The sequence below is a fragment of the Pleurodeles waltl genome, chromosome 3_1 (genome assembly GCF_031143425.1).
Source record: "Pleurodeles waltl isolate 20211129_DDA chromosome 3_1, aPleWal1.hap1.20221129, whole genome shotgun sequence".
Classification (NCBI taxonomy): Eukaryota; Metazoa; Chordata; class Amphibia; order Caudata; family Salamandridae; genus Pleurodeles; species Pleurodeles waltl.
Window position 1 is genome coordinate 349,451,321 of NC_090440.1, and position 24,779 is coordinate 349,476,099.

The 24,779-nt window shown below is 41.2% G+C and overlaps 1 protein-coding gene across 1 annotated transcript in view; it reads right to left on the minus strand.

Moving 5' to 3' along the window:
* FBN1 (fibrillin 1) overlaps positions 1–24,779 on the minus strand; it is a 780,541-nt gene that overhangs the window by 94,432 nt on the left and 661,330 nt on the right. Inside the window, exons 54-57 of the mRNA XM_069222499.1 lie at positions 22,181–22,303; positions 20,812–20,943; positions 8,963–9,088; positions 7,716–7,922 (exon numbers count right to left, since the gene is read on the minus strand). Of these exons, the coding sequence (XP_069078600.1) occupies positions 7,716–7,922; positions 8,963–9,088; positions 20,812–20,943; positions 22,181–22,303 (588 nt within the window). The remainder of the gene's footprint in view (positions 1–7,715; positions 7,923–8,962; positions 9,089–20,811; positions 20,944–22,180; positions 22,304–24,779) is intronic.

Below are 24,779 nucleotides of genomic sequence, written 5' to 3' on the forward strand. Positions count from 1 at the left end.
GGTTTCTCATGGACCAGGGCAGTGCTGTCAAAGGCAGAACTGAGTGTAAACTCAAAACAGCTTAGGTTCCAAAACAGCTGAGGTGGTTCAGCTCCCACAGGAGTAGTGGGCACGTGGAAGTAGGATGAGGCGGGGCAGACCTGGTTAGGGCAGAGGGCTTTTCCACATCCTTTCTACTTAATACAATGAGAACTGCCAAAGGAACGGTTGTTGTTCCTTGTCTTATTAGCGATAGAGGCCAAAAAAATGCCCCATTTGCATGAACACACCCCCATTCTTGCTGCATATTTACACTCTACAACCTGGGGCACTATTGCATCATGCCCATCGTGTGTGATCTGATGCCTAAAACATGTAGAAATCAGCAAATGCCTGATTGGCATATTTACATTTTCTATAAAGCCCCAGTATATTGTGCAGAAATACTTCAATGGCATAAAACCTTAAATGTCAAATGTGGAATGCAGAATTTATTGTGTCATTCACTAGTCTGATATAAGAAAATATGGGTTCAGGTCTACCATTGTAGCCTAACTGATGGAGTGTAAACCCGGCACTGAGACCTCCTAAAATACCCTTTCAATGGGTAAAAACCTACCTTTTATATATTTGAGTTATTCCTAGGCAAGGCTTGTAGCCCACAGGGAAGGGTGAATGGTATTTAAAAGTGGGATATGTAGCAAATTAACATTGCCATGTTTCTGAAGTGACAAGGTCCTAAAAGCTAATTTCCCAATGCAGGAACAATGCCTGTGTAGAAAATGACAATATAGACTAAAATAGTAATACTGCATCTTAGGAATAGGACCAGCTAGAAAATTAATTAAACAACTGTTTTTAATAGTTATTAAAAGTCCCATTCAATGGTGATATCCTATATAACCTATTTTTAATAAACATTAAGGAATGGTACTTTTTTAAAAGCTACTTTTTCTCTACTTAGAGTTCCTGGATGCTAATTTGCATTCACCTCTCCAGCCTGTGCTCAGCCCTGGAAGAGATGTGAAATTCCGCCCAGAAACGTGCAATAGCCTGAGATGACTCATCTGAGTTCAATAGAATATGCAGGGTGCAGGCAGAAGCATTCTTTGGCACCACACTGTCAAAGTTTGCCTGACAGGTGTGTTGAGCCACACGTAACACTTTGGTACACTTGAAAGGGAGAGAACATAATTTATTTATTGATTTATTTATTTTATTTGTAACACTTAAAAAGCACATCTGCCACCTAACAGTGTATCGTGGCACTCTAGCATTACTAGGGGAGAAGAAAATAAAAAGGTTCCGTACAGGATGCAGGAGAATTCTTGTGTATCACTTAACTAGTTGCTGACATGCCATTTTGGGCATGTTTGCAGTTAAACAAATAAAAACGACTACAAAAGTAGGTGGGTCAAGGTCTTGGACCTTTTACTCCATTGGTAAGAGAGGAACTGGGAGTGTCTTTGGGTCTCCCAAAAGGTGAACCCCACATAGGTAGACCCTTGCATAGCCTTCCACAGAACACTGTTAGACTAGGAAAATGAAGCAAGATGGACTAAACCTGTTGCACTTGATATCTGGACCTTTGAGAAGAACCATGGAAGGGTGGACCCCTAAAATAGAAAGATTTCCAAGAATCATAAGGCTGATCCTTTGGATTGCTCCAGAAACATGGAAAAGCTGAAGAGGACAGTCTTATCAAGACTTTCAGCTGCTCTGTGGCAACTGGACCAACCTGAATTGGACTGTGCTGTTGCCCTCTGTTTGATACCCTGAGAGCTTCTTGGTGCTACCCCTGAGGTCTCGGAGTCCTTTGAAGGTCTTCTACAAAGGCCTTCTCGAAGGTCTTAAAAGCATTCAGAAAGTCCTGTGGTTGTTTAGGGCAGCAAACGAAATGTGGGACCTTTTCAAAACCTTTACTCCAGAGCTTCAAGGACACTGATCGTGAAAATTATCAGACCATCAGCCTGATGTCATCAGATTAACTTTCAGGCTTATCTTGCACAGAGAAATGTTTTTCCACAGAAAGACAACAAAGTCCCTTTTCATAGTGGGACTTAGGAACGTTATTAAGTGTCCCTACTTCTATGTCCTTGCAGCGGTATTCTTCTTGGAGCAGCAAACCACGCTACATTGTAGTCAGCCTCAAATCATACCTATGTACTTGTCTACTGTGACCATTGAATATCAGTGTCTCCTTGGAGACATATTTTCACTTTAAAGATGTATTTCTTTGATTCTTCTTATTGGTTTTTGTGGCATTTTGCTTATTATTTTTGTTGCATTGTGTTTTGGACTTTTTAATCTGTTTTGCTACTTCTAAATGCGTTTCACAGTGTTGTTCAGTTAAACCTGCTTGCTTTGCTCTGTGCCATAGCTACCAGGGGTTGAACTCAAATTTAAAATAGTTAAACCTTTAACTGGACCTAACAGGATAGTGACCACTTTATTACTTATGCTGGACACCATCCCACTCCCTGTCCAGTCCCTAGGTAAAACACAAATTTCCTTCCGGGTAAGGATCAAATGTCCCATACACATTTCATTGTGCCACCAGGCCTCAGCCACTGTTCTGCTCTGGGAGAAGAATTCACACCTCATTAAGGTTAAGTACTAGCTGGGCAGTGGCGTAGAGGGTAATACAAATTAGCATCCAGGAGCTTCAGGCAGGGAAAAGGTAACTTTCTAAAAGTTACTCTTCCTAAATAATTAATATAGGTTTAACTTCACCAATGATTTGGATTTTAATGAATATGAAAAATAGTCTTTCAATTACTATTTTAGCATTTCACTGTCAAAAATTACAGATTAAAGTACATATGCTGTCCTTTGGTATTTTTTTTAGGATTGAGCTAGAGTCCTACCAGTAAAGGGTTAGGCATTGGAGGAATATGCCAAATTTATATTTCGGCCATGCTCCACTTTTAAACATCAGACATCACACCTTGTGGGTGACACAGTATACGTAAGGATGACATTACTATTTAAAGTAGAGTTTTCAGCCTGTCACAGGGTATGCCTGAAGCCCTGCTTAACAGGCTAATCCTAAGGACATTTAGGCAAGTTAAATACTTCAATCAGGTCTAGGCCAATTTAACCATGTTTGAAAGGAGGGCACATTACTTTACTCAAAGTGAGCAGGGGTGATGTGCATAGAGATAAAAAACAGCAAAAATAGGGTCCAGAAAAAGGCAAAAAATCTGGGGTGACCATGCAGAAAAGGTTGATATTTGTGGAAGTGCATAAAATGTGAAAGTATGTCAAATGTATTTTGTATCGATTTATGATTGTGCATCAAATGTGTCATGTAGGGTTATATCAAAGAACATAGGCTATTCTTAGTAGGTATGTGTCAATTATGCTTTTTATGCTTTCGAGAAGGAGCATCACACATGCTCAGTAAAGATTCATGAAAGTATATCAAATGTGTATTGTAGGTACGTGTGAAAGTGAATCAAAAGTGTCAAGAAGATATGGGTAAAGGTTTACTATGTGTGATTACAAGGTGTATTTGCAAGTGCATCAAATGTGCTTAGAAGGTATTTCCAAAGGTACATAAGTGTACTCAGTATGAAAGTCTGAAGGTGCATTGAATATGTTAATAGTCATGGGAGAAGATGCACTACACATACCTAATAGGCAAGAGCAAAGATGCATAAAAAATACAAAAGTAATTAGTAGGGATATGTGAAAGATCAGCAAATGTTCTTAGCAAGTGCATGGGAAAGGGCATCAAATAGTCTTAGGGCCTAATTTAGATTTCAGTGGAGGGGTTACTCCATCAGATTTCCCATCTGCCGAAATGTAAATCCCATAGAAAACAATGGGACTGAGTTTTCAGCAGATGGGATATTCTTCCCTATTGTGACTAAGTAACCTTTCCACAGAAATCTAAATACGGTCTTAGTATATATATGCTTAGCCCCTAGAAAAAAGGACTTCTGCAGCATTTTCACAGTAAATCAGAGTCTGCCTCACTTGTCACATAAATCACTATCTGATGTATAATTGATAGATTTTAACAAAAAATGTGTATCTAGCTAAGATCGGACTGGGAGAGAAAACAGGCATGGGCACCAGTATAAAAGTGGTCCTTATTAGTGAATCAGATACCCAAACAATGGGCCACCTTTGCATCAGGGCAGTTTTTAACTTGTACATACACACTGTATAGGTGTTTTGCAAGATATCAAAGGCAGCATGTTGTGCTTGCTGCAGCCAATGTTTGTGGTAATATCAGGGACATCAATCTTCAAAAACCAGCTACAAGGCAACTTAAAACAGACCCAGAGGTGGCCCACACACTGACCTGTCGGACCAGCTCTTTGTGCACAGCCAATTTCCCTACAGGTGAGCCTGACCTGTATCTGGCTCAAATATATGAAAGATTATTCAATCTGCTATAATCATGGTATAATACCATGCTAGACAATGATGTCACATAATGGGTTGTCTAATTTGTATTTAATCAAATAATATGCACACAATGTCCTTTCCCTGGCCACATAATTTGGCTTTCCTTACTGCGTAACTCAAACAACCATGTTGCATATTTGGCTATTATCTTTGAATAAATGTGAAACATGCATTAAACTGACTCAGGGGTCATGTGTGTTTTAGTAAGCATGTGTGAAGATTAATCGAATATGCCGATCAGGTCTGTGAGAAGACGCATTAAATGTGTTTACTAATGTGTTGGAATAATGCATCGAAGGAGGATGTGTGTAATAGTTATTCAAGTTTTCTTCCTAAGTATGAGTAAAGAAGAATTAAATGTGTTTAGTTGATGAAGATGAGTCAAATTTGCTTAGAAGGTACATGCAAAGCTGAATGAAATGTGCTGAGTAGTAATGAGTGTAAAAATCAACCAAATGTTCTGGGAAAGCTTCCTGAAAGTATGCCTAATATGTCAAATATGTGCTTAGATACAGCAAGGGTTTGAAACGTTTACCTCCTATTTTGCCTCACTTTCTATTGTTCTAAACACTGAATTAAAGACATTATTGAAAACATATTGACTTGAGGCCAAAATGTTTTGAGCGTCTCTCCCTTCTGAATTGCTTGTCGCATAACACAAACCATGTTCTATCTCAGACCCGCTGACATTATCATGCATGGACCGCAAAATTTGAAACAAATTATACAGGAATGTTGGTTTACCGTATGGGTTTTCTACTGGACACTAGTTAAAAGCTCAATATAGCTTTGGGAAAGCTAGCTATGTGGTTTTTAAATCAAATGTGCCTGAACATTGAACATGATACCCAGGGATGTAACTTCGGGGGTGGAGGGGTAGGAGGGGATGTTACACCCCTGCTAGCACAGGTGTTTTAATAAAAATTATTAACAAGAGTTCATGTATTATGAGTAATAGTTTTGTGTAAAAAATATAATAAAGTTGAAAATTAATGCACGCATTTGAAAATGTGATCACGATGAGTGGCCGCCAATATTCACGAAGTGTACTTATTAATAGTATTAATATGAAATGTTGCGTATACGTTTGATGAGTGTAGTAATATGTCATACTAAGGGTTATGCATTATGTATTAGCTTTATTAATTGCAGGCCTCAACTTAGGGAAGGTCTTAGCCTAGTGGCCCGGCATCATGTCAAGCTGTATTTCTTAACATTTAGTAAATGGCTGTCCTACAGAGTTAAACTATGATTTTCCATTGTATTGTTTAAATGTGCATGGAGCTAAAAGCCTTTTCTCATGAGAACCGATTGCTAGAAGATAATGTTCTTGCTAAATGTAACATCATGTGTGTATTGACTGACTTTCTCAGGAGGAGAACAATGGAGATACTTACTGGAGTAAAAGCTGCAACAATATTGTTACCTGACGAGCCAGATGATGACATTGCAGGAAAAAACAATCAGCGACATGTGAACGGAGTAGGGGTAGAATGTATAGATTTTGAAGTATTAGTATTATTGGACAAAGTGTGAACATGTGATCCCTTGACCAATAGGGATTTGGGAAGTAGTTTTAGGGAATTTGACTTAACGGGACTGCACATAGAAGAAACCAGCAATTTGCATTTTGTCATTGCCCATTTTCTTCCTGGCCGAAAGGTCTTTATTTTCTTTTGCGTCTTGACAAGGGACATGCTTAACTTTAATGCTTAAAGACTTTGCGTTTCTGAACTATGATGCTGAATCCTGATGCCTTGCTGACTGAACTGATGTCCTGATGACGAAGACTATCTCAATTTGCCGATCCAACTGAGGAGAGGTATTATTTTACCCATGTGTATGTTATGCATATTTGCTTTTTCTTTCTAGGTACCAACCACACTGTTTTTATAGAGCCATAGTTAGATGTTTTCCAAATTTGTGTTTACTAAATTGTTTTGCATGAAGCCAATCATGCTGATGCTAATCTGATGCTAGATAAGGATTTCTCACTAATGAAAAGTCTGCTAATAGGGAATAACGTTTGATGAATTCCTTTGCTGAATCTAAATGTATGTGATATCATTAGCGCAATTGTTCTTATTGTAAATTTGTACTGTGACCTTAGAATGTGTAGTAGTTCAAGCTTTGATTAGATTGCGCTTCTTTCGCGGGTTCGGACAGCCAGTGTTGTTTCTGTATGTGTATAATTTGATTTTGAGATTATTTTACGTGACTTTAGCATTGTTAATATAGGGAAATAATAATTCTAACTTTTACTAAAAGGTGTGGTTATTCATGACTGAAAGGTCATGATGTGTGACAATCTCTGACTCCATTGATTATTAGTGTTATTGATTATCATTTATTATTGATGTTATTGCTTGATTAGTGATGTTCTTGATTGATTAGTGATTATAGATCTGCATGTGCTTAAGGTATGGTGGGATCATCTTACTTGCGAGTCCAAAGGTTTATCGACCTATTCACGTCCCCTTGTAACTTTACTTATTAAGGTCAGACGCGCTAACATAGTTTGGTGCAGGTGCTTTTAGTTGGGTATCGGATTTCACCAGGAATCTGAACACACACAGACAAAAACGAACATACACTCTCTTCCCCTCTCTGTTTGTAAAGACTTTAAAATGTTGGTTATTTTGCAAAATAATGTGCTTTCTTTTACTGAGTATACCTACCAACCCACATTTCTCTCCCTTTCCACTGCATCTTAAGTCCCTCTGGTGGACCTTGCTTGTTGTATAATGCATTTTAACATCATGTGCCAGCGTGATTGTCGGACATCAGAAGCTAACAACCCCCTCCCACCCCAATTATACTGTAATATAATGATAGCTCTCTAGGTGCTCACACACGAGTGTTGAAACACTGCTTTTTGCACAGGAAACCATTCATGTAACACTTCGGAGTGTAATCTATATAACAATACAACGTTGACCTGGACTGGCTTGTGGAAAACTGCAGTCAGGGAAATAAGCTCTGCTAGGAGTTAGGGAGATGTCCAAACCAGGTTAGTTTCTGTAAAAAGCAGGCAGGACTTGCCCTCGGTAAATAAATCATTTTACACTAAAATACTTGAGTCTTTTTAACATTATTGTACAAATGTTGCTTAGAAACTTTTAATTCCAGTAGCACATCAAAGGTACCCTGGGACCTAATGCAGGGCAGGACGACAGCCCCCCTGACCTCTGGTTGGGTCGTAAAATCTATCCATAATCAGAGCACAGTGTGCTGTTCACACCACTGCGCCCCACAGCCACAGCATTTTCTGTGCTAATGGTAGCTCTGTCCCTGGTTAACTCCTATTCACACTGTACCTTCTCCAGTCGTGGTGTATCCTCGCCCGTGGGGGCACATTTTCTTGAACGCAACAGTGCCAGGCAGAGGGCAGAGCTCACAGTTGGCACCCCAACCTCGACCACCGTCGCAACAACACTCAGACTTGGTGACAGTATTTCTGTTGCTGGATCCAAGTTGACACATGGTTTGCAAGACTTCAGCGAAGCAATACCCTTGTCGGTTGTCTGTGAAAATATTAATAGAAACACAAATTAATCAATTAGGGGTTTGGGAGGGCTGAATGGTTGTACGACGGAATGCCGACTGACAAAACAACGGGTGCCTAAACAACGAGGTCGGAACACCGACCTCGTTGTTACTACTAATGCCTTTACCACGAATGCCTTAACAACGATATTTCGTTGTAAAGACATTCCTGGTAAAGTCATTAGTAACAGGCACCCATTGATCCTGCATGCCTCACCCCACCCCCCCAACCCCACCCCAAAACCTAAAACCCCTGACCCCCCAACCCCTCCCCAAAACCAAAAACGCCCCACCCCCCAACCCCACCCCAAAACCTAAAACCCCCAACCCCCTACCCCCTCCCCAAAACCAAAAACGCCCCACCCCAAAACCTAAAACCCCGACCCCCCACCCCCACCCCAAAACCAAAAACGCCCCACCCCCCCAACCCCACCCCAAAACCTAAAACCCCAACCCCCCACCCCCTCCCCAAAACCAAAAACGCCCCACCCCAAAACCTAAAACCCCAGACCCCCCACCCCCTCCCCAAAACCTAAAACCCCCACTTACCTGAGTCGTCACCTCATCTGCATCGTCCGCCTCAGCCGACTCCCTTGTTTGTACCTTAACCATGCATGTTCGTTGTTAAGGACATGCGTGGTTAAGGCACAAAATAACAAAGTCGTGGTTAAAGAAAGCGTTGTTCCGCTTTCGTTAACCAGGACTTCGTTATAAAAAAGTCGGCATAAAGGATGTTTCCCGGGCTGAATTCATGGATAATGGTTGTGCAGTGGTGTCAGAAAAGCAGGGGAGCAAGGATACTGCAATATCCTATGGGGAAGCCATCTTATCCATGAATTTCAGACGGACAACAAATAATGAGCAGAAAAGACCAATGACTGAAGACCATAACTTGAGAACAGATAATCAGGTATATATTTTTTTTTCAGCAAACTAATAGGCTGTGATGATTTATTGCTGCGTTAGCCTGCAATAAAAATTTAGCCAGTTTCAAAGAACAATATATTAATGTACTTACCTATGCATTCATTCTGCGACTCACTGACGATGTATCCATCATTGCACTCACATCTGAAACTTCCCCTTGTGTTGATGCAGCGCCCATTTTCACAGACACCGGGCTTCGCCTGGCACTCATTTTGATCTAATTTTGAAACAAGAAAAATAACTTACACTACTTCTAATGTACAGGCTCCAAACAGTCCAAATAGCTAAAGTCCTAATGAATACAAGACAACTAAGTCCCTCATTACGAGTGTGGCGGTCTTCAGACAGCCACATTCACGGTGACGGTTGGACCGCCGCCATAGTGGCGGTCCAACCACCACATTACGACCGTGACGGAGCTGCTACAGTCCGATCGCCGGCACTGCCAGGTTGCTGCCAGACAACAGCCTAATGGTGTTGGTGGTCATAATCCGCCAGGGCAGCACTGCCATCTGGATTATGAGTCCCCTTCCTGCCAGCCTTTGCATAGCGGTCGGATCGCCATGCAAAGAGTGCAGAAAGGGGGCATCGGGGGCCACTGGGGGTCCCCTGCACTCCCTATGCACTTGGCATGGGCAGTGTAGGGGCCCCCATGGACAGTCCCGTCGCTCTTTTCACTGCCTGAATAAAAAGCAGTGAAAAGCACAATGGGTGCTTTCGCACCCAACGCACCGCAACATTGCCTCCGGCTCGTAATCCAGCCGGCGTCAATGTTGTGGTGAGTTTCCCTCTGGGCTGGTGGGCGGAAATGCTGTTTCCGGACGCTGGCCCAGCAGGAAACACGTAATCGGGCCCGCAGATGGACAGCCGCATAGGTGGTCATCTTGACCCAGAACTTTGGCCGATGGCCTCCACTGCTTGCCAAAGTCGTAATGAGCACCTTAGTGTTGAACAAATGGCATAATTAACAGTAACAATGGGAGCACAGATTACACTGAGCAGTAAGATATACAATAATGCTGATTTAAAGAAAAAAGACAATACATTTTGTATGAAACACAAAAAGTGAAAAAGGTATTATCATTTAGAACCTAGACAGAACTTAAAGTCGAAAAATGTTGCTATGCAATCTCAGCTATTTATCTTCACATGCAACCTTGTGCCTCACTTGATGAGAAAGGCTATTGACCATATTTGCCTACAAGGTGAAGATAGAAAGACACTAGCACACACTCACAGTTATCACAACTCAAGAACTCCTGATCACAGAGTAATAGGTTAATACGAAAACACAAGGCCTGATCCACTTTGAGAGCTGTTGCTATTACTATAACCTACAACCTTCAGACAACAATCTGCATACTAAAGACAGGAAGACATTGAGGCATACAAAGCAATCAAATCTTAGGACCGCGCACAACCACTCACACATCTTATTGGACATCTGAAAAATCAGAAAACCTTTCAAAGGTGGCGTGACTTCATTCTAAAGACAGGAACCACACAGACACATGAGTAGTTGCCAAAACGGAAGACCCACTGAACACATCAACATAGGCTAGTGGAACTTCAGATGCCCCATCATCAAAAGGCTAACAATTAAGTAAACAATCAACCAGTAAGCAACGTCTGCCTGCTAGGATTAGGAAGACTCTGACATGCACCTTGTATTCACGGTCCATGAAGCTTTCTCCCATCGTTGTTTTCAATTAGTCATAACAAAAGGCTAAATTAAACTAAGTTACTTAAACTAAAGGAAGGTTTGTCCATATCTAATAGCATTAAAGGGGCTTTACAAAGAAAGGAAAAACCCTCTTCACCCAATATAATATCACCAACAATGAACAGCTATAAAGATACCACAATGGTCCTTTCATTGATAATATTTGATTACTTAGTTGGATTTGAGACCGATTGTCACATACTATACTGCATGATCCCTTAAAAATGAAAAGAAAGTTTGGCTCAGCTATTATTTACTAAATAGAAGGAAATTTTACTGCAAAGGCTGGATATTGCATATGTGTAGTTTATACCAGTCTGAATGAAGTTTCGGGTTGCCCTGAACCGCCCGCACCCCCTCGTACCTCAAAAAACAGGAGAAGCATCTCAGTTTCAGGAATAATCGAAATTCCCTTAGACTGTTTATGTGGAGATCTGGGCCAGGAGGGCTCTGTTGCTTGTTGTTGCTAATGTGTCAAAAAAGGAGGAATAAGGCTACAAGGGAAACCCAGATGAGATATGATGCAAACATGGCTCAGAGTGAATCAGGCAATGAAGAGGTAGAATGTTTTTTCTCAATGTTAGATAGACCAATCAACGACTCTGATCTGTCAGATGATTATTCATTGAGTAGGCTGATAAGTGAAGCAAGTGACTCAGCCCAAGGGCAGGAGGCAGGGATGGAAACACCTAGTCTATGGTGGGACGGCTTCCTGTAGAGGTAAAAGCAACAGGAAGAGCTTGCACAGGGGGTGATATAAAGTGGGACTATGGAACTACACAGCACACCTTTGACAGCCTAAATGGATCCCTGGATTGACCTGTTCAGACTCTGGTGGGGGCACTAGAATTGCCTACTCTTGAGACTATCTATTACAGCCTTATGCTACATTAGGTAGAGATATGCACTGACAATCTGAGAGCCCAGTTGCCACTAGGAAGCTGCTGGAGGCAATATTTCCAAGACTAGCTCAAAGATAGTAAAAAGAATCTCCATGGTGGAAGGTTGAGCAGCAATATTAGAAACAAACCTTACTTCTGCAAGGAAACAGACAGATGCACATGATTCATAACTAGTGGATGTAAGATGAAAGTTAGAAGAGTAGGAGAATCACCAAAGATAGAATAATTTAAGGATTCTTAGGATTGAGGACGGTGCAGAGGATAACAACGTTCAGAGGTTTGTAACCAAAATGTGTCAATGTGCCTTCTCAGATTTTGAGGGTTGGAATTGGGAACATGAGATCCAATGAACACACAGGATCCACTCACAATGAAACAAGTGGACCAGGAGAGTGCTTCTTTCAGCAAGAAACCCAGAACTATCTTGGTCTTTTTTGGTAACTTTCTTCTAAGGTGAGAGGTGTTTGAAAAGGTGCCCTTGGACTCCAAAAGTAGTGCAGAAGGACATTCTTTTTTGTGAGGCCTGATTTCTGTCACAATAAGGTACAGTGATGTTGGAGGATGTGCCAGCTGATAAATTCACGCCAGGCAAAAGTTGCTCAATATTTTCTTCTTGCAAGACTTGAGATAATCATCAACAAGATATATGCATTTACTCATAAATAAAGGCTAAGGAATATTTGGATCTTTTGCACTGATATATTCTGACATGTAGTTGGGTGGAAGTTTGATGTGTTGGTGGTGCCTGCATGTCTTGAGGGGCTTAAGGGGCTGTGTTTAGACTAAATAAGTTGTTCCTAATGTGGTTGTTGGGGCATACAGTTTAGGTCACTTTTGGTTACTCATGCTTAAATGTTTAGATTTTTTTGGGGAGGTGAGATTTGTGAGAGGCCCCCTGACTTTTTCCCCCATTTTTCACTTTTTTGCTGGTGTTTTCCTGACTCTAACGGTGCCCTGGGTACTGCTAACCATTCCCAGGGCATGTGCTCTGTGTAAAATCAGTATGCAAATCAGGCTAATTATAATTGGCTAAATCAAACTACCTATAAGTCCCTAGTATATGTGGGGCATGTAGGTTTAGGGACCCTAGTATAGGTGGTGCACCCATAGGTGCACTGCTGAGGTGCCCAGTGTCATTTAAAATTTTAAAGGCATGCCTGCCTTGCTGGCTGCTTTTAAATTAAAGTTACATGCAAATTCGACTTTGGAATTAAAAGTAGTTCCAAAGTATTAAACAACCTTATTTTTATATATGTCTCCTCTAAGGTGTGCCCTATGTGACCCTAGGGCTGGGTGCCATGTAAGTATAAGCAGGGACCTTATAAAAATGGTTTTATAAGTCCTGGTGAGGTAAAACAGGCAAATTTGTTCCTTCATTGTAGTGAATGGCCTCCATAAGCTAGGATGGGGAGACGTTATTTTAATTCATAAAGTCTCCTTAAGTGTCAGATACCTTAAGTTTGGTATCAAATTAATTGTTATAATAAATCCCACAAATTACAATTGTTAGATTTAATATAACTTGTTCAGGTAAAGAGTTTTAAACTTTACCTGAAAAGTTGCCAACTTCAGCCCTGCAGTGTTTTGCTGCTTTGCTCTGATTGGCCAGCCTCTGGCAGCCTGGCCAGGCTGCCTTGATGAGGTGTGATGTGGACACCAGTGGGTGGGCTCAGCCAGATGTAACCTCCAAAAATCACTTTCAGCCATGATGGATTTTTAAGGAATGTTGCTCCCTGGGATTGATTTTTGCCACACTTCCCAGGAAGTGGTCATCACGGGGGAAGGACCCCGCACTTGACTGGAGAACCAGGACCCCCCTGTTTTTCATCTAGGAGCAAGTATAAAACTGGCAGACCTGCACCCACATCTCAGATCCCTACCAGATTCCAACAAGGAAGAACTACAAAAGAAGGACTGCCCTGCTGGACCCCTGACCTGCACCTGGAAATGGCACTCTGGAGGACTGCACCGGCTGCACACTTGGGCTTCACCACAAGAAGGACTTTGCCTGGCTTCAACTGGTTCAAGGAAGGACTCCCTGATTGCTATAGGTGAAAAATTGCTAACCAGAGTCCCCTGCACGAACTCCTGAAAAAACTGACCAGCTGAGTTTGTGCCAGGTGGGAGTTGTAGTCTGCACCCTCAAGGAGCATCTCAGTGCTTCTGGAACCTTGGGGTGAGATGTGGACACCAAAAGAACCTTAAAAGAACATCTGGAAGAAGATCCAGAAGTTTGGAGAAGTTTGGAGAACTTTTGGAAAAAAGCTCTATAAAGGGACGACCTGCTGCGGCACCTCTAGCCGGCTTGCCTCAACCACGACCTGGCCTGACTTGAAGGTTCGTCCCGGTGAAGACAATCTCAAAAAAAGTCTGAGCACATGAAGTTGACCAGGACCTCCCAGGCAGTGTATCTGAAGAGGGCTCCAGGGACGTCGGATCAAGATTCAGGTTTGCCCCAGTCAAAGGATTTTCACCTCAAAAAAATGACTAAGAACGAAGGTAAAAAATTCCACTAAGGGCTCCTGGGACACGTATACAAGAAAGAGTTCCAGGAGGTCGGATTGGACTGGCGACTTGGTCCAGCTGAAGAAAATCTCCAGAAAAACTACTAAGTCTGAAGGTACACTTTTGACCGAGGCTTCCTGCGAGCTGTAGCCGAGCAGGGCTCCATCGCGGTCAGCCTCAAATTTTGACTTTGTCCCGGTCGAGGTGCGACCAGATGACCAGATTGGCGCTATTCGTTTCTAAGCTTAAAAAGCACTAATTCTTTAAAAATTCATATCTACAGTTCCCCTTATCCGATTTTAATCGTTTTGGTGTCATTTTAAAGATATTAATATAATCTATTTTTATAAATTGGTGTTAGATTTTTATTGTGTTTTGTATTTTACTTATTTACTGTTGTGTGATTTTTAAATGCTTTACACATATGTCTCCTAAGTTAAGACTTGTCGCTAGTTGCCAAGCTACCACGGGTTGAGCTGGGTTTAATTTATTGAGACCTAACTGGACCTAAGTGGAGGTTAGTGGCCTATTGCTAAGTATAGGTACCTGCCCTTACCAATTACCCATTTTCCAACAAGATGTGACTTCTTTTATCTCTTCTTTTTTTTCCCGCAGGGTTGTTGTAACATGACATGTTACTACTGATTGTGCTCAGGGGTGTGGGGAAGAGTGCACATTCCATCAAACAGACCCTGAATGGGTCTGACCGCTTCACTAGGGTACAAGGGAGTGCTTTGGTTGGTGGAAGGTGGTGGTAGAGGGGGTGGTTTTGGGAAATGGTGAGATCTTAGTGTGGGCTAGGGGGTTAGGAGGAGACTGGAAAGGGGGAAGCAAAATGAGGCGTGCAGATATTCCAAGAAACACGTATTTTCTAAGTTCTATGGCTCAAATTGGTTGCCCAAGGAGGCTGGTGTTGTGTGGGGGAGGGCTCAACTAGTGATGAGGGAATAAGCAGTACTTCTAGCTCTATCTTCTCTATCTTATTTTCATGCATTCTTCCTGTTTCTGTTTTTTTTTTTTTTTTTTGCACTTCGCATTGTGTTTTTGAAAAGAACGCATGTTGTAGAGTTAAGATCCAGGGTTTGAATAATAGATCTAAGTGGGATAGGAAGGCTGAAGGTTTGAGAACCCTGGGTACAGACTTTATACATTGACAGGAAACACACATTGTAGTGGCTATTAAGGGCTCGGTCGAAACCTAACATATTTTCTCTTGGTCTGTACCACACAGTGCCCTAGTATATGGGGGTGGCAATTTCGGCCAACAGGAATGTTTGGGAGGTAAAGAGGATCTCTTGGGAGGTGGGTTTCGGCCGAAAGTGAGATAGTATTTTCAAGTTACAGTATCTGCTCTATCTACGGGTTTATCCTGTGCAAAGCGGCATTTCTGGATGTGGAGCTGGCCTTGTGGCCACTGCCCTTCATTGTATGTGGGGATTTAAATTTATATATGGATGCAATACAGACCCCCAGCACAGTCTAAAGTGTATGTGGACCAGAAGCCACAGGTTTACAGGGCAGTTCAGCAGCTCATGGAGATTCATGGGCTCATCAACGCTTGGGCCAGAATTAATCACCCTGATCTAGGTTGTACATCTTTTTCCTGCCCTCACAGGAAGTATGCACATCTGAAATATATTTGGGTTTCATCCAGTTTTTTGAGGAAGACACAAACTGAGAAATTCTTAGGGTCTTCTTGGACCATAAGTCTTTGCTTCTTAATTGATGGATTAACGCAGCAGCAAAGTTACATCTGACATAGAAATTTGATAGGTGGCTCTTATTTAATCTAGAGTATATTGATCATATGAAGGAGTGGCTGATAGAATTCATGGATAGAAATAGTTGGAGTGCAGCTGCGGATATCGTGCCTGACTCTTTCAAAGCTAGTATTAGAGGGGAAGCCTTTAGTTTTGACTTTCAAAATCAGAAAAAAACAAGAAAATGAGATCAAGGAAGATTACAAGGAGTTAGCCAACCTGGAAGCTTGCCCTGTTAAGGCCATGATTAAAGGGAAGGAAAAGTATGTGCTCCTTTAAAGAATTGCAGTTACAAAGGCTTGCATCTATAGATACTACACTAGAAAAATAGAGGCAAGATATCAAACGCATAATGCAGAAAGTAATGACTATATTAATAGTGTAGGAATGGTCCTGGTGCTGCACACGCAGCTGAAAGAGATGCATAATGTCATCATTGTTATCAGGGATAGGGATGGGCACCAGGTCAACACTCCAGAAACTACTGTCAGGGTGTTTGAAGAATATTACTAAAAACTCTATCAGAAAAACTTGCCCCCCTCCTTGAGTAAGATCAAACAGTATCTCAAACTAGTCAACAAGTCAGTACTAAAAGAGGTCGAACATGCAGCTTTGCATGCTCCCTTTATACTGAAGGAACTGAAACAGGCCATTGATTCTCTGACATCTGGAAATGCCGTGGGACTGAACATTGAAGTTTTATTGAGCATTTCACTTTGTGCTATTGAGAAATATGATTACCACTTTCTTGGAAGCTCAGCAGGAAACTTCAGTGGACAGTCACCAATATCGTGTTTTTTCTGAAGAAAGGGAAATCTCCACAGAATCCTGGTTCATATAGACCTATCTCGCTTATCAATAGCGATGTAAAAATCTACTCTAAAATGTGATGCCTCTGGGCATGATCATGGCAAACTTGGTCTCCCCTTGACAGCATGCCGGGCTGCAATACCACAGATCATATCAGGTGGGTAATCACATTATTTGACATGGATGAGATATTAAGGACCTCAATGGCTATGATCCTGCTCGATGTTGAGAAAGCATTTGACTGGGTCACACAGAGTTATTTTTGGGAGGTCCTTGAAAAGAATGGGCTTAGTTCAGGTGTTTCTATTGTGATCCTACTGCTAAACCTCAATGATTGATAGGGAATCTGAGTCAATTGTAAATATTGGAGGGACAAGGCAGGGGTGTCCCTGTTCACCCCCTTGTTTGAACTCCACATTGACCCTGGTTTGCAAAGGCTTGAGAAGAACAAAATAATCAGGACCCTGACTGCAAATGGTATTGCCACCATGAAATTGGCATATGCTGATGATGTCACTCTTGTCACCACAGACCCCAAGTGAACTATAAGTATGTAGAAAGGCAAAATCTTGGGCTACTTTCTGAACAAAAGTAAAACCCAAATAGTTTGTAATAAAGTAGTCAGTTTCCTAGATTATTAAAAAACAGACAGTACTGTCTATTGGGAATCAATTATCATGGCTAAGGTAGGAAATATAATTCTGTTAAACAGTAATTCTTCCTTGATGAAAACTAGGAACACTTGGCAATGATTAATAACCTGCATTTGACATTTGTCAGCCTCTGTAATCCATAAAGATGTTGCTATTGACAAAGATTCTGTACTAATTAAGATACCTTTAGACATGGAGTAGGTGCTAGATCTGTCAGCCTTAGAGTGGTCTTCCCCCAAACATTTTGCCTTCAGCCCTCTTATTTGTGCAGATCTGAATTTTTGCTGGCCTTAGAAATCTACACAGTTTACCACTGCTAACCAGTACTAAAGTGTTTGTTCTGTCTCAAAACATAGTGGAGTTGGCGTATATCAAATTGGCACATTTCATTTACATGTACGTCCCTAGTAGAGTGGTACAACATGAAACCAGGCCTGTAAATTAAATGCTAAGGGTGGGCCTGCAGCACTGATTGTGTCATCCACTTAAGTAGCCCTTCTAAGCATGTCTCAGGCTTGCCATTGAAGCCTGTGTGTGCAGTTTTTAAATTGGCATTTGGACCTGGCAAAATAGGAATGGAAATGCTTCAATCAACCCCTCTTAAAGACTTCATACTGAAACCTGTGATTTTCAAATGTACTGCAAAAATATTTGGATAGTTTGATGCCTCAAGTTCACAGTATTTAACTACAAACACCCCTGCTTCCAGATAGTTTCTGTGTCAAACTTCGTTGATGGGCGCTATGGCCTGAGATCACTATCATGAGGTCCTAAGGGATAAAGCATACAACAAGTACCCTGGAAAGGCTTCAACATTCAGAATCCACTACTCCTCTCTCCAAGGCCAACATGCTTCCCTTTGAGGCAGTGAGAACATTGCAGTAGCCCAAACAAATCTGGCTTCTTGATAGTGACAGTGAAGTCAGTGTAATTATATCATACACATAGACCTGTCATAAAAGCATTGAAAATGAAACTATCAGTTGTTCCTGACCTCAGAGCCTCACACCAAGATGGTGCTGCTTGACGGGGAGAGAGGGGGGAATGAAGGGGTACAAAAGGGGATGAATGAGTCCCTCCTCACACTCTTTGGATTGTTTCAGCACCTTTAAATTCCCTGTTGCCTTCCTGATGGCCTATAAAATGAATCACTCTCTACAGTATTACGTTCGCTTTCTGTAAGCATTGAGCTGACAGAACATAGGCACTCTTTATCCCATCACTGACAATACATTTTATGTGTAAATAATGATTACTTTTGATTTGGGATTCATGTTTTCGTAGCGTACAAGAGAAAAGGAAGTTCTGTAAGGTGAGCAGCAACATTGCATACCAAACGTTACAGGTATGTTGGGACGTCAGAGGTGTGAATTATCCCTTTATCTTTTAAAGCCTTGAGAGTTGTATCTCCCCTTCCTCTTCAGGGCCCTTGAGTTTCACTTTTGTGTTCTGTTTATCTCGATCCTTTGGTGGTCCTCATCCGTCGTGAGATGTCCCTTTGGATGGGATTCAACATACTTTCAACACTGTCCTGTGGTATTTCAGGGCCACATGCTGGACACAGATGTCTTTCTTTAAAAAATAGAGAAGGAGCGAGGAGTTTGAGGAATTGTATTGCTTGGGTTTCATGTTTGTGTGTATTTGGCTCAGGGAGGAAGTACTACATATGTTGTGTGTAAATACATTAATGTGTGGGGAGTATACAGGTAAGTGCAAACATGAGCACAAATGTGATTCACTGAACTAATGGATAGGTCTATACATATGTGATAGTTATTAATCCAGAAAGAAGAATAAATCTGCTATTCTGTTGTATGTTTTCATAATGAACTCTCCAACATGTATTTTTCACCCTCCGCTCTACGTCTTCACATTCAGCCCACTGTATCTAGGCTGTGAAAGTTTTCACGTCTTTTAGTGAATTTCAGATGGTGTCAATGCAGGAAATAAATATATTTATTATATATCTATCACAGTGTCTATAGTTGAGTTCTTTTAAAATGAAAATCCAAATGTTCTAAAAAAACACTTCTTGGAAAATGCAAATTCACAGAATAGTGAATTTGAGAGTGGAGATATCTTAAGGATTTAACTCCAATCCAGAAGAGGCTGAGATGCAACATGCACTACAAGATACATATATGAACAACTTATACATATTATTTTCTTTGTGGGAGTAAAATAGCAAACATGATGCGCATCAAAGAAACAAAAATAAACTGAAGCACATATAATAGGATGTCCTCCCAAGACCAGTGTTGCACACACAGCCATGTACCAGATGACCAGCAGCTTCACAGATACCACCTTGTCCATAGGGAGCCAGGCTCAACCTAGCAGAATAGGTTCTATCTGGAACCCGCTATTTCTTTCACTGATTACAGAGTTTCCCCCTTTTATGGAATACTAAGGACTGGACTAATCATCTATGAGAAACATTGATAAAAAGCTTTCCTTGGATTGGTCACAAACGTTTCATTACTTAGGAGATCACTTAAGTATTGTTGATAAACAAAGTTACAAAATATGGCACAGTATACTAGGTGAAAGAACCCTGTATGATTTACGGAAGTAAAGACGGTCGGTGTATAGACACATTTTTCCATAGCTGGTAACATCTGTGATAAATGAAGCCAGCAAGTGATGGGAGTATAGACCTAGGGCCAAATTTATCAAGGTTCTGCATTGCTCTTATGCCACGGACACAAAACCTAAAATGAGATTTACCAAGCCATGCAAGGCCATCTTGCGTGGCCATGAGTGGCTTGGTAAATCTAGAGTAATGCAGGGCAGCACAGGCCACTGCCTTGCTTTACTCTGCCCTATGGCGCTCTATGGGTGCAGTGTGGATGTTCCCACACATACACCCATGGATTTTGGCACATTCCCAGATTTACCAGTGCAGATAAATCTGGAAATGTGTTAAAATGCTACGCATTCCCAGGCTGAGGCTTACTCAGGCGAATTATCTCTATTTATACTTGTTGCTTGCTCAGAACAAGCTTCAGAGGATTGTTTCTGTGCAAGAAGGTGCCCCTTCCTGAACAAAAACAATCCTGCCTACAACGCAGGCACCCTTGCAACATGATGTAAAGGTGCTTACTTTGGCGCAAGTTAGCAAATTAAGCACCAGCACAAGAAGATGATAGAAATGCACCATTTACCATTAAATGTGGCACATTTCTGTCCTCTCCCTTTCATGCAGCCCAGCACAGCAAAGTGTCTTGTTGCGTTGCATTAAAGTATGATAAATCTAGCCCCACTTATATTTATCTTGAACATCACATCAATCAATGCAAATACTGACTTCTTATAGGCAAGCAATCTAGACTTCAGCTGATATGAGGTCATAGCAAATGAACGTGCATGCCATTAACTGTCGAAACTAATACGTGCGATTTAAGGAGGAAACTAACAAATGTGTAGAATTTAGAATGGATAAATACAGGATTAATCCAAAACAGGGCAAACGTTTTTGCAAGTATTATGGTTAATTCTTTGCCAACTCTGGGCATATATTTAAAATCCCATGCTTTTGTCATTGTCCTTAATGAGGAATGGCACATAATCTGTGACCTATGCTGTACCTATACACCCTTCACCATCCGGTCTGCGTTGGTATCCAGGTCCACAAATGCACATGTATGTTCCAATCAAATTTTTACAGGTCATTTGCTTGGCTTCACAATCGTGTATTCCTTCCTCACATTCGTCCTGATCTGAAAAGGAATTTAAAGCAATGTGTTTAGTCATAACTGATATATCTTTGGATCTCTATGGAACTCAGTGTCTATCGAGCCATAGTTCAAACACACAATATGAGTAAAGTATCATTGTAGGATAAAAGACAGGCCATCATACTGCAGTAAGAACTTATTAACAGATCTCAATGCGGAACAAAGGTAAAACAAACATTAAAGCTGAGGATTCAAACATAGGAATATGAACGAGGAGGAATCTAAATGAGGACAAATGTTAAAACATTGGAATGTTGAGAAATCCTTGAAAGACATTAGAGCAAGAGGCTACGGAACTCTGATATAGGCCAACTGTCATCAATATTTCAATATCCCAAACTACCCCAATGTCTCTCATTTTCCTCTGCCTCTTCTCAGGGCGTGTGAAGATGTGTTGAGGTGTGCAAGGGAGCGAGAGAAGTAGAGGCGGAGGTCACGAGAAAATAACGGAGACTTCAGCCTTTCTCTTCTGTCTGCTCCCACGAATGTTTATCCAGCGATAGCCAGAAGCAATGGAGGAGCATCATTTTAAGCACATTCTCAGCCTCTGCTTTCGCAAATAAATTAAGGAAATGTGGCAGAGCTAAGGGAGATGCAAGGGTCTCAGAACCTTCACACTCTCTTCTTTCACACTGCCCGTGCATGCCAGTTACAGCCAGGATTCTACAATTTGGTGCAAGTGGCACCCACTAAATGGCAAATATGCACAGCAGAAGCTACAAAAGAAGGGAGAGGAAGAGTCAGATAGCCACAGGAGTTTTTAAAAGCCTCAGTGTCTAGCGAGTGTAACTTTTAATTAAGACATTCTGCCCACATACAAAAGAGTGCAATAATCAGGGGTGTATATTCAAGTGAGGGGGTGACACCCCCAAATGAACACGAAAGTACTTAACATTGTAAAACAAAAGCACTAACTTGATCATTGTTGTGAAATAACTCACAATTTAATTTTTATTGTGGAAAAATAATGTATCCTAACCACTTTACTAATTTACACAAATAATGTTACACATCGTTTTTTTAATTAAGACATGCTAAAGGGCATGTAGTAGAACAAAAGAAAACTGGGCGAAAAGCCTAATTATTTAGTTGGTGAACTACTTCACTAGCTCTTGACATTCGTGAAAATACTATGCCGCCCATCTTGTATTGAGTACACGCTGGCTATTTAGAACCTACCCTACTTTGCAGGTGTGGAAACTTTTTGGGCTAAACTCACCTCTGCACATTCTGTTGTCCTCTCGCAGTACATATCCAGATGGGCATTTACACTCGTATGCTCCATAGGTGTTCACACATCGGAAAGCACACAGCAGAGGATTCTGGGCACATTCATTGATATCTGTATTATGGAAACAGGAAACAATTATCAATAACAAATCTCAACCTACTTAATAGGTACTATGCATAGCACCTGATTAATTTTTCCTTATTGCGTTTGTTTTGAGGCTCAAATGTATCTATTTTCACCAGACTTTCCAAAAGCAATAATCAAGGTGCTCAGAAGCAATAACACGTATCAGATAAGGAATAATGTATTAGTTGGAGGTGTATACTAAACACAAGTGCCCACCTTTACAGTATCAAAGGACGGCATATGGATATAAAGAATACACAAGTATACATTATCGAAGAAAGAACCGAGAAAAAATAGAAAAAATAAATATTTTCAGATAAAGATCTTCGTTAAATCAATGTAAACAGTGATAACATTTTCATTGATATTGAAATAATACAACTTTCTTTCTTCTCACAAAACACAAGAGAAACACATATATTTTTTTGTAAAGAATTTTTAATCCATTTCTTACTGTGGTATTGCTACAGACAAATTTAGCTGTCTGTTGCAGACATCATCAGACCCAACACTAGTTTATCAAATAGTTAGGATGATTTTCAGATCAGCCCCTTTTTCATGATTGTATAGTTTTCTTATTTATTTGATGGCTTTCCTACCTATTCTTGTTTTTTCTCTTTCCTTCGAGAATTTTGGCTTCACCCTGTGTTTTTTCATTGGTTGAGTTTATTGTTGCACCGCTGATTATGGGGTCTGTTTCTTCAAATGTAATTCGCCCCATTGGAGTTCAATCGGTGTGCTTGTCTTGCACGGTCCTCTCTTTCACTCTTTCTCCCTCTTTCTTGTTCTTTCTCTTTTTCTCTGAACATCGTATAGTACTTTCTCCTCAACTACTGCCATTATTCTCTGTCCATCTAGTGCTCTGCAATTCTCCACTCATTCTCTCAATATTGCTCTCCTTCCCATCTACCACTGACAGCAAGCTCAATGTCTCTCTCTCTCTCTCTCACTTTCCTTACCTCACTGTAACCCCCGCCAGCTGCACGCTGCTGCAGCTGTTGGCTTTGCTTTTAGAATTGTGCTAGCATTGGAAACATTTTCTACACTTGCAAAATAGTCGCCATGCTTCTGGTATCTTAGAAGTATGGAAAATACTGTTCAAAGAGGGCAGCAACTGCTATTGCAATGCTTGCAACGCAATTCCACCACCACTGGAAAAGTCAATATTGGCCACCATGGGCATTGTGCAATGGCATTTATTGTATTTCCAAGATGGATTCCACATTGCACATTGGTCTAGAGGTAACTTGGAAGCCATTTTTGAAGTATGGACAGTAACATTTAGCTATCTTGGAACATTATTTTATTTACTTTGAAGTTAGCTATCATGTTGTGTCTAGGCCCAAAGTGACAGCCACCTTTGAAGTGTACAAAAGAAAAATCCAAGGTGGGAAAACCCTGCTACAGGCTTTGCCATTACTTGTGTTGGAAATCCACAAGCTTTAGTAAAGCCAGATTGGCTTTGTCAATCCTCATTTGTAATATTAGTAATGACGATAATCAATCCTTTATGCCTTGCTCATCCTACCCAGTGCCGTTTTATGGGCGATGCAAGCAGTGAGACCGCACCGGGCACTGAGCTCAGGGGGGCGCTGTGTTTAGCGATTACTTACGAAACTTGCGATTTAAAAGCACCTGCTGAAAAGTTCCTTGTGCGTTTAGCTTTCAAGAAACAATTAAACTGTCAAGATACCTCTTGTGATTAATGTTCCTGCTAAAGACAGAGATTGGAGTTTTGCCTACTGGCAGCTTTGACTCAACATAAAGTAGCATAGAGGGTTAATATGCCAGCTGCAAAAATAGAACTATGGGGCATATTTAAGAAAAGTGGCGCTGCATACAGTGCAGTGCCACTTTTCTTGCACCCCTTACTGCCCCCTAATGCCGCCTTGTGTGCATATTTAAAATACTGCGCACCATGGCCGTAGTTAGGGGACTAGCGCCAGAATTTTTTATGCTAGTCCGGCGCTCTGCAGGATTAGCGTAAAAAATGTTCATGCTAATCTTGCAAAGCACCCAAAGGCCCATTGTAACTAATGGAAGCTTCCTTTTATTGCCTGCTCTGAGCAGGAGTTAAAAGTGCCGGAAAAAAATGATGCAAAGAAATCTGTCAGATTTCTTATCAGCATTTGTTTGGCCCCCCCTAACGGGGGATGCCCCCTTTGCATACATTATGCCTGGTGCAGGCATAATGTGGCGCAAAAGGTTACAAAGTGGCGCAACGCATGCACTGAGCCACTTTGTAAATATGGGGCATCGTTTTTGGCCTCCTAATGCTACATTAGCTTAAAAAAAATTACACTAATGTGGTGTTAGAATGGCACTAGGGGCTCTTAAATATGCCCCTATGGGGCATATTTGAAAAAAGTGGCACTGCACACAGTGCTGCACCACTTTTCTTGCACCCCTTAGCATTCCCCTAACACCACCATGTGTGTACTGTATTTGAAATTTGGCACAA